This window comes from Garra rufa, chromosome 11 (assembly GCF_049309525.1).
Source record: "Garra rufa chromosome 11, GarRuf1.0, whole genome shotgun sequence".
In the NCBI taxonomy this organism is placed as follows: Eukaryota; Metazoa; Chordata; class Actinopteri; order Cypriniformes; family Cyprinidae; genus Garra; species Garra rufa.
The window spans coordinates 11,161,935-11,172,785 of record NC_133371.1 but is presented as its reverse complement, the minus strand read 5'-3'; the positions used below and the strand labels follow the sequence as shown (position 1 = coordinate 11,172,785).

Below are 10,851 nucleotides of genomic sequence, written 5' to 3'. Positions count from 1 at the left end.
AAGTGTCCCAGAAGCTCAACATCAGTTTAATTACACTCAAAATGTCTGTGAGGATTGCTTGCTTTTATTTCCATCTCAAGACATGTGAAAAGAAGGGTGTGTGTGTTTGTTGTATTATTTTAGTCTCCGTATGTCCTGTGTTCTGGGTTTAAACAGAAGCCTGATAATCTCAAACATATTGCTCTCCTGCGGCAAGGCCGTTTGATAGTGTTTGCATACATCTCAGGGTGTGTAACATACCAGACCACCTGACGCGCCACTTTTGCTTTCATAGAAACCAGGGGGTTCAACCTGTGCAAACCCACCAAAACAGTCACAAAGATCCTTAACACTTCATAAGATTTGATTAAGTAACATTATTGTATTAAATAATGGTTAGCTTTAATTATGCTCAAGTGGAATTTTATTCTGCTTTCTATTTTCGTCACAGCCCCTGGTCAGAACCCTAAACCTAAATTTATATATACATTGTTTAAAATTTCCTCCCAAATGAGAATTTTTTTTAATCATAGTTTCATCCATTTCCAGTGTCTTCTTTTAGTGATGTTCACATTTTCAGCCTTTCATAATTAAGAACACCTGCATATCTACAGTGCCTTGCAAAAGTATTCATACCGCTTCATTTTGCTGCCTTATGTTAAACCGCTTTGAATTACTTTTTTTCCCACATCAATATACACTCCATACATCATAATGGCAAAGCACAAAAAAAAAAAAAAAAAAAAAAGCTTTTTAACATCTTTATTACAAATAAACTTAAATTATTCCATTGCATAAGTATTCATACCATTTTGAGTGAAGTTAACCTGTGGCAAATTCCCTGAGTAAAAACATATCTAGGAAAGAGTTCAGAAAAATAAATCTGCTGCATTGAAGGTCTACAGAAGCATGTAGCCTTCATTGTGAATGAAGGCACAACTAGGAGTCTTCCTAGACCTGGCCTCCTGGCCGAACTGAGCGATTGATGGAGAAAAACTTTGGTTAGATTGGTGACCAAGAACCTGATGGTCACTCAAGTTGAGCTCCATGATCATATGTGGAGATGGGAGAAACATGAAGGACAAACATCACTGCAACACTTTACCAATCTGGGCTTTATGGTGGTGTCGTAAGACTCAATCCTCTCCTCAGTGAAGACACATGAAAACACACTTGGAGTTTGCAAAAAAGCACCTAAAGGACCCTCAGACTGTGAGAAACAAGATTCTCTGGTCTGATGAACCTCATGTTCAAGCATCATGTTTGAAGGAAACCAGGCACTGCTCATCACCTGCAGAGTACCATACAAAAAGTAAAGTGTGCTGGTAGCAGCCTCATGCTGTGGAGCTGTTTTTCAGTGGCAGGGACTGAGTTGACGAAAAGCTCAATGCAGCAAAATATAGCCTTCATAACCTCAGACTGGGCAGAAGGTTCAACTTCCAACAGGACAATGACCTTGGCTTATAGACAACTCTGTGAATGTCCTTGAGTGGCCCAGCCAGAGCTTAAACCATAGCGAATGTTTCTGCCGAAACCTGAAAATGTGCATCTGCCCCCATCCAAGCTGACAGAGCTTGAGAGGTGAGGAGAAGAATGGCAGATCATTTCCAAATGCTGGTGTGCAAAAGCTTGTTGCGGCATACCCAAAAAGATCTAAGGCTGTAAAGGTGCTTCAGCTAAGTACTAAGATAAGGGTATGTACTTATTTCAGTTGTTTTTATTTACAAAATTGTGACAATTCTGTTTTTGCTTTGTCATTATGGTGTATGGAGTGTAGATTGATGTGGAGGAGAAAAAAAAAAAAAAGTAATTTAACATAAGGCAGCAACACAACAAAACATGAAAAAAAGAAGGGGTATGAATACTTTCACAAGGCACTGTAACTGCTTTTGACACCAAAACAATAATTCTACCACAAAATGCAACTTTTCGACGAGCTGTAAAGTCCATTTTATTTTTAAACATGGAACTAAGCCATATTTTGTGAATGTGCGAGCCTTTTGATTGCAAATAAAAGTTTTATTTAGTCATATCTTACAGGAAAATTTCATGTTTAATTCAATGTGTGTTCGATTATGATTTGTGACCCTGGACCACAAAACCAGTCTTAAGTCGCTGGGGTATATTTGTAGCAATAGCAAAAATACATTGTATGGGTCAAAATTATTGATTTTTCTTTTATGTCAAAAATCATTAGGAAATTAAGTAAAGATCATGTTCCATCAAGATTTTTTTGTAAAATTCCTACTGTAAACCTATCAAAATGTAATTTTTGATTAGTAATATGCATTGCTAAGAACTTAATTTGGACAACTTTAAAGGTGATTTTCTCAGTATTTTGATTTTTTGCACCCTTAGATTTCAGATTTTCAAATAGATGCATCTCGGCCAAATATTATCCTATCCTAACAAACCATACATCAATAGAAAGCTTATTTATTGAGCTTTCATATGATGTATACATCTCAGTTTTGTAAAATTTAACCTTATGACTGGTTTTGTGGTCCAGGGTCACATTTAGCAAGCACCTTAAAGGATTAGTTCACTTCCAGAACAAAAATTTACAGATAATATACTCACCCCAGCCCCTTGTCATTCAAGATGTTCATGTCTTTCTTTCTTCATTCGTTAAGAAATTATTCTTTTTTGAGGAAGACATTTTAGGATTTCTCTCCATATAATGGATATTTATGGTGCCCCCAAGTTTGAACTTCCAAAATGCATTTTAAAAGCAGCTTCAAATGGCTCTAAATAATCCCAGCCGAGCAAGAAGGGTCTTGCGAAACAATCGGTTATTTTCGCAACAGATTGACAATTTATATACTTTTCAACCTCAAATGCTCATCATCTTCTCTAGGGCTGTAACGTCCCAGTCGATTAGTCGATTAATTGGTCGATACGGTCTGGTTCGACCAAAATTCTGATTGGTCGATTTTTTGCCGCGCTCATTTCATCAGTTTGGCCGTGCTTATTTCATCAGGTGGAAAGCACTAATTGCTAATGGGGGTGTTTTCAGAGCACCCCTGTTTCACAGGGAACAGTCTGTTTTCAGAACACCCCCATTGTTTTCACTTTTTTGGATTAGCCCAACCCACTGGAGAAGAGAGACAGATAAGTAGGCTTTTTTGGGGCCGTTCACATGTAGCGTCTTTTGCGCGATCAAGTTCGTTATTTCAAATATAGATGCGCGTCTTGCGCGCGCATAATGGAAGCGACGCGGTCGCGACGCGCACGCGGTGCGACGCGCTCGTTTTTTCCGCTTCATCAGCTTCCTCACGTTTTTCCGTTACATTGAAACCTCAGCAGAAACAGCTCATCATTGTGGTCCAAGGATTTTCTGAACTTTATGATTTGTTAAGCCTCTATTATTTTGACGCTAATAGAAGCAACAATGCATGAGACGCATATAGGCTTTGAGCTAGAGCGCAGCTGATGGTTGCTTAGAAACGGCAGACGCTTCCGGAGAGCAAGCGCCCGAGCGCTTTGTTGACAAGGAAGAAAGCATCGCGCCTAGCGTTTTCCACGCGTTTTTAGGCGCGACATGTGAACGGCCTCTCATCCAAACGTAAAAATAATATCACGGAAGGAATTGTTAAGTCTATTCGTGTCTCAGCCGCGTAGCTGAGCTCTAATGTTCAGCCTCGCTCTGTGCGAGCTGCGCAGAGCGGCTGAAATGATAGTGTCTGACAGTTATACTTATAACATATGACAAAAATAATTTTCTAAATTATGTTGCACATTCCTCAAAAGTTCTTGTGATATCACTAGTTGACAACATAGTACTGTTTTCAGAAATCACAGGCTATGATATTGCGCAGGTGCACGTGATGCACCGCTGTCAGAGACGACAGACTCGCGTGTCAGACTCATTTCAGTGCAAAATAATTAGGTAAAAAACGATTAAATATACTGCAAAAAGCCTATAAGTTTTTTATGTTTATTTATAATTAATTTAGGCAGACAACAAGGCTACCAAGTACTGAGCACAGTACGTGTCTAATTAATGTAATGTACGTTTTTTTTCCTCCACAACGTCATTTTTAGTCGATTTTTAGTCGAAAGTTTCTGGACTTCAGTCGACCAAGATTTTCTTTGGTTGATTACAGCCCTAATCTTCTCTCGTCTCTGAGATGCACACGCGTAGTCGGTGTGATCCGGGTCAATAAAGTTATAGTATGTCAAAAACTACCATGTTGTTTTCAACCGACCCAGTGTTTACAAAGTGTGAACATACAAAGACGAAAACGAGAGGGATGTTTTTAAGGTTAAAAAGTATATAAAATGTCAAATTGTTTAAAAAATAACCGATCGTTTCGCTAGATAAGACCCTGCTTCCTCAGCTGGGATCTTTTGGAACCATTTAAAACTCAGTTTAAACTCCATTTTGGAAGTTCAAACTTGGGGGCACCGTAAATATACATTATATGGGGAGAAATCCTCAAAAGTTTATCAAAAAACAATTTCTTTACAACTGAAGAAAGAAAGAACATCTTGGGTGACAATGGGGTGAGTACATCATCTTTACATTTTTGTTCTGGAAGTGAACTAATCCTTTAAGGAACTGTTGTACAGCTAAAATAACTAGAAAACCTTGCACATTCAAGTTAATAATGGCTGCATATACTCCCACGTTAAACAAGGTGGATGAGGTCACTTTTTAGTGGTATAACAAAACTAATTCCAAGTATAACTGTAAGTCGAAAAGTCGTTTAATAAAAAACACAAATGCTATTTTTGTCATTACATGCATTTATTTGAGAGGGAAAAGCCATACACGTCTCTTTGTGTTTACCAGTACAGTTTGATTAATTTAACAGGTAATTTTAAAAATTACTAAAAATAAAGCATTACAAACATCGGGTTGGGGGGCAGCACAGAAGTGTTGATTTCAAGGTCAAAGACAATCTGGGATGTAGAGGCAAAGCTTCTCTGAAGCCTGGCAGATAGACGTCTGCTTTCAAAGTCAGCGTCGACATCAACCAGATGTTAAAGAGAAAGAGAGGGAAACCGAAAAGCACCAACCACAGAGCTTGGAATGGTGGCAAGTACTACATTTATCAGGTCAAGCCTCGCTTCGATGTCACAAGCTTCTCGTTTGTCCTAGAATCACACGTTCTTTTGACGATGGCGACTTCTCTCGAGGTAAAGTGTAGTCTCTAGTGTCTCCGGCGGCAGTAGCTTCACACAAGCGTAGTGTTTTCTTCATGAAGTCTTGTGGTCTGGCACCTCCTACTGCCTCGTAGCGGCTTTAACGCCCAAACGCACGCTTGATTTACATTACAATATACTCTTCCAGAGCTCCAGCCCTATTTATATAAATCAATCCACAAGCCCCACCCCTTTCCCAAACCCCCACCAATCAAAATAGGAAAACTTTAAACTTAATATTTGCTCTTTATAGAATCTGAAAATATACACCAAAGAGGGAAAATCCCACAACAGCTTAAAAAAGGATGAGGAACACAAAGATGAAAAGAAAAAGAAAAGAAAAAAGAAAATAAATCACACAACAGACTCGGGTTGTTTAAAATAAATACAAACTGATTCAGCCAAGCAGCCAGAATAAAGAGCTGAAAAAAGGTTTAAAGGCAAACGTGTCTTGTCCTGTCTTCGAATGGGAACGCATGGTGACACACAGGGTTTTACCGATGGAAGACAGAATGAATTGATGCGTGTTTGAGATAGTAAGAGAGAGTGAACATTGTACGAAGATGTCCGAATCATTCAAATGACTCGCTAAATGATCCACGTATCACGCAGGTTTCAAATGCTTTCAGAAGTGCTGGTTGGTGGGTGTTTTGACCGATTCCTGAGCAGCAGGAACGAACAGAAAGCAGATCTCAAGTCTTTTTTTGCGTTAATGAGACACTAATAATGACAAACGCACACGTAGACTCGCACTTGCGAAACAACGTCCGCCTGCTCGGCGAGATCTGAAAGCCAAAACCAATGAAATGTCTGTGCATGTTCCAGCTGGTCAGTCTTTGTACTGCATTATGACCTCTAGTCCACCAGGGGGAGGCGGTGAGCAGCGATGCACCAGAGTCAACAGCGTAACGGCTAGGAACAGAGGAAGGTCGCCGGTTTTAGCAAAATTGTGTGTGTTTCTCTCTGCATGAGCGTCTTTGGTAACTGTGCAAACATACGAACAACTTTCCGGCAACTGTGTTTAAATCACAAATGAGATTTTGCTAATTTCAATAAAGGTTGAACATTTGAGGGAAGGTGAGTTCTCGGTGTTGTTGATGCAACGTTTGGAAAATTTGTGGAAAAGACACAAGAAAGACAGAAGAAGACCAGAGGAATAAGAGCGTATGCCATGTGGCGAGAACAAACCGGCCCTTCCGATTCTCTCTGCAAGTGTGGATCCTGAGAAGAGAAAAAGACGAGTTAACTTAACTGACTAGACATACAGTGGCATGCGAAAGTTTGGGAACCCCTTGCGGAATCTGTGAAAATGTGAATAATTTTAACAAAATAAGAGAGATGCATGTTATTTTTTATTTAGTACTGTCCTGAGTAAGATATTTTACATGAAAGATGTTTACATATAGTTCACAAGACCAAAAATAGCTTAAATTATTAAAATAACCTCTTTAAAAGTTTGGGAACCCTTGGTTTTTAATACTGTGGGTGGTTACTTGAATGATCTATGGCTGTTTTTTTGTTTTGTGATGGTTGTTCGTGAGTCCCTTGTTTGTTCTGAACAGTTAAACTGAGCACTGTTCTTCAGAAAAGTCATTCTTTAGTTTTCCAGCATCTTTTGCATATTTGAACCCTTTCCAGCAGTGACTGTATGATTTTGAGATTCATCTTTTCACACGGAGGACAATTGAGGGATTTAAACACAACTATTAAAAAAAGGTTCAAACTAGGGCTGGGCGATATGGCCTAAAAATAAAATCCCCGATTTTTTTCACAAAAAATCCGATTTACGATTTAAATCGATTTTTCCCCCCTACTACTTTTAGCATGTAAAGAAACCCCAGCTTTTCCACAATATATATGGGCACCATATATTTTGCAATATACATTGCAACTGCATCAGTGCACCAGACCCTATTCCTATCATACCAGACACAGTAAATGTTTGTAGGACAAATAAATATGAGACGGGAGGAAAATATATATTTCCATGCTTTTCTCTTGAACTTATATCGTATACAAAAATATACAATTTTGAACACAGAAATATTAAATGATTTAAATAACTGAAACGATCTGCCAGCAGGTGGTGGTAAGACACTGATTTAACTACTGAATCATATTCATTTGATTCATTTGAACGGATGGTTCATTCAAGAATAATGCAAGTAACTCTTAATGAACGGGAAATTGAATCATTTCACTAGATTCATTTAAAAACACACGTTCATTCATAAACGAAACACCGCTGTGTTTGAGTGGAGATGCGCAGCGGCTCAGCTGTGACTTGTTTCAGACTACTTTTGATGACAAAATAGAGCAAAATCAGGCAATAGTGTTATAGTCAGACAATGTAAGTCACTTAATAATAACTTTTTGTTTATTTAACTGTTATAATAAATCAATATCTCGTTTACAAACTCCCTTAAAAATGATTAAAAGCTGTCACTCATCTTAGTTCGCAATATCACAAAGCTCTATTACAATAAACGAAGCTACTGCCCATTCAGTCTCTTATTTACACTCTCTACACTTGAGATGCATTAGTCAATGTGCAAAACACATAGAAACCTTTGAAGCTCCACTCAGCGCAAATACAAATATGCTGGTCGCACTCGAGCCTTGATATGCAAATAATTCGCTATTGTCTTCAATCATCTCTCTACTCTGTTTATGTGATAAGTGAAATTGTATGTAATGTAACAGGCTAACTTGCTAGCAAGCAGCTAATCATGTCCACTTAGTGACTCGCGTTATTTTACCAGAACGCGTTATTTGTTTTCCGTTCTGAATACAGCGGTTAGTTAGGCGCGCCATCATGTGGTCGGACAACATTGCCTCTTAATTACTCTGCCATTAGTGCAATTACAATGTATCTAATATTTTTATTAAAAAATCGCGATACCTCGATTTAATACAAAATTAAATCGTCTTAAAACGTAAATTCGAATTAATCGAAAAAAATCGAAAGAATCGCCCAGCCCTAGTTCAAACATTCACTGATGCTCCAGAAGAAAACCGATGCATTAGGAGCCAGGGGTGAAAACTTTTTGAATTTAAAGAAGGTAAACTGCACATAATTTGTCTTCCTAGAAACATGCAAGTATCTCCTGTTGCTTCCGAAGGGCAGTACTAAATGGGAAAAAAATTTATATTTTCATAAAATAAAAAGAATGGGGACATCTTCATCCTGTCCAAAAGTTTTCAGCCCCCGGCTCTATTTCTGGAGCATCAGTGAATGTTTGAACCTTTTTTAATAGCTGTGTTTCAGCCCCTCAATTGTCCTCCATGTAAAAAAAATGGATCTCAAAATCACACAGTCACTGCTGGAAAGGGTTCAAATATGCAACAAATCTTAGAAAAACTGAAGAATCTGCAAAACCTGGAGGATTTTTCTGAAGAACAGTGCTCAGTTTAACTGTTCAGAACAACATCACAAAACAAAAAAACAAAAAAAACAGTTGTAGATCATCCAGGTAACCCACGCAGTATTAAGAGCCAAGGGTTCCCAAACTTTTGAAAGGGGTTATTTTAATAATTTCAGCTATTTCTTTATCTTGTGGACTATCTGTAAACATCTTTTAAGGTCAAATATCTTTCTCAGGACAGTACTAAATCACACTTACACTTTCTGCAAGGGGATCCCAAACTTTCGCATGCCACCGTTTTTTAAAAGCACATTGGTAAGTTATTTTTCTAGGAATTCCTTCATAAACATGGGAATTTCCTTGCATTACCTTGGTTACAGCATTACGGTGCATCTCTGCTGGTGTCCAGACTGGCATCAAGGAGAAGCTCCTCTAAATCCTGCCCGCAGCTCAGCTCTGCTGTCACGCTCACTAACACACACACACACACACACACAAACTCCAAATCATTTTCTGCTTGCTCAAAATCACTATTAAGAATACACTGTCTTTGTACTTATATTCATAAAGACCCGTTCACAGCTCAGTCCTATATGACTATATGATGCAAAAACATCAATATTTTACCACAGGTGTGAACTTAGAGCATGAGTTGCATGTAATAGAATAAAACAAACAAATTTGACAAAACTACAAATGTCTGTTCAAACCAACACAAATTTTCAGCGTAGAGATTTAAAGGAGACCTTTATACCCCTTTTCACAATGTGTAAAATAAGTTTCAGGAGACCCCAGAATGTGTCTGTGAAGTTTCAGCTCAAAATACCCCACAGATCATTTATTACATAATTTTGTCAATTATTATTTTGAGCGGAAGCACAAACACACTGTACACAGATAAAACGTGTTTTGATTATGATGTGTACTGCACTGAAATCATGTGATTTATAGCCATATCAGTTTAAACTTCTAATAAACAGTTCTCTTTCATGTCTTATTGCGCTTAAACTGTCAAATACACACAAGTTTATGTTAAAAACACATCGGTTATGTCTGTGAAGGTAAACAGCTGGGAAAGAAATCGCATGTTGATATTAGATCTGTATGCTTTGCTCAAACTTTTGCCATGGCGCTAGAAGTGGTACACCGTTGTCACTTGCAAAAACAAAATTAAGGTGCCATGGGTGGAAACGTGCAGATTAAGGGGCGCTAATATTATAAGAAGATCCACTTACTATGTTACGAAATCCGACACACTCAGTTTTTCACAAGCTTTCAGAGAAACGCTTACCAAAACAAATTTACTGGGTTGTTCTTTTTCACATTTTCTGGGCTGGTAGATGCACTAGGGACCCGATTATAGCACCAAGTCAGATTTTCATAATATGTCACCATTAAAAGGTTTACCGCACCAAACATTAGCCTTGGCATGAACAGGCATTACTAGGAAGTAGTGTTGTCAAAAGTCCCGGTACTTCGGTACCAAGTCGGTACTAAAAAAATGTAAACGTTACGGTACCTGGTTTTCTTAAGTACCGGTGGTACCGACTATCCGGTCAACCCGGTTCTTGATACGCACTGCGCAGTTGCGCTCTCTTCATTAAAGCACCTGTTGTGCTGCTGATGCCGCGGCTCTGAATCCACTTGTTAACAAACAAGAGCCAGACTTACTCCAAATATTTTGGATTTGCGGCTGAACAAATCGAACATCAGAGATCATGAAAAAACTATTTGCAAAGATGTCGTCTAGGTTCTCTCGAAAGGACAAAAGACTTCAAAGACCGACTCCGCGATCAAATGAAAGAGTTCAAGCAAGGTAAGTTTCATTTTAATTTCATATTTAGAGCTTCTGTCACGAACATTACTGCATATTTTAATTTGAATGTCAGACTGAACTAAACATCACCGTTTGTGTAGTGAATCGTTAGCATAAGCGCGGCTAACGCTAATATGCTGGCCTTAATGAATTTGAAACAACGCTCCTATAACATTTGTTAGAGTAAAAAAATAAGGACATGATGTATTTACTATTTTTTACACAAATGACATGTGTATCCAAAATATGTGTTAGAGAAAGAACAAATGTGTCGTTAACAATGTTTATGTCCTTAATATCAGTCTGTCAGAAAACGTTCTAGACTTATTCTTGGCTGGATAACTCTAGCAGGTTTAAAAAGCTTTTTAATAATAAATATGAATGCAGTTTGGATTAAGTAAAAGTACAATCAAATAAAACACGTTTTATCCCCCTGTTTAGTTTGGTAATACTTTACAATGATCAAATTCATGCATCATCTAACATAAACTTAGAGTAAGTGAACAATATATTTTTACAACATTAATTCATGTTTGTTCATGT

The 10,851-nt window shown here is 38.0% G+C and overlaps 1 protein-coding gene across 2 annotated transcripts in view; it reads right to left on the bottom strand.

Moving 5' to 3' along the window:
• Positions 1–4,716: 4,716 nt before the first annotated feature.
• ppp1r37 (protein phosphatase 1, regulatory subunit 37) overlaps positions 4,717–10,851 on the bottom strand; it is a 76,736-nt gene continuing 70,601 nt past the window's right edge. For both annotated transcript variants that reach the window (XM_073850469.1, XM_073850470.1), the window contains 2 exons: positions 8,862–8,963; positions 4,717–6,348 (listed from right to left, as the gene is read on the bottom strand). In XM_073850469.1, coding sequence (XP_073706570.1) covers positions 8,875–8,963 — 89 coding nt within the window. In that variant the 3' untranslated portion in view covers positions 4,717–6,348; positions 8,862–8,874. The remainder of the gene's footprint in view (positions 6,349–8,861; positions 8,964–10,851) is intronic.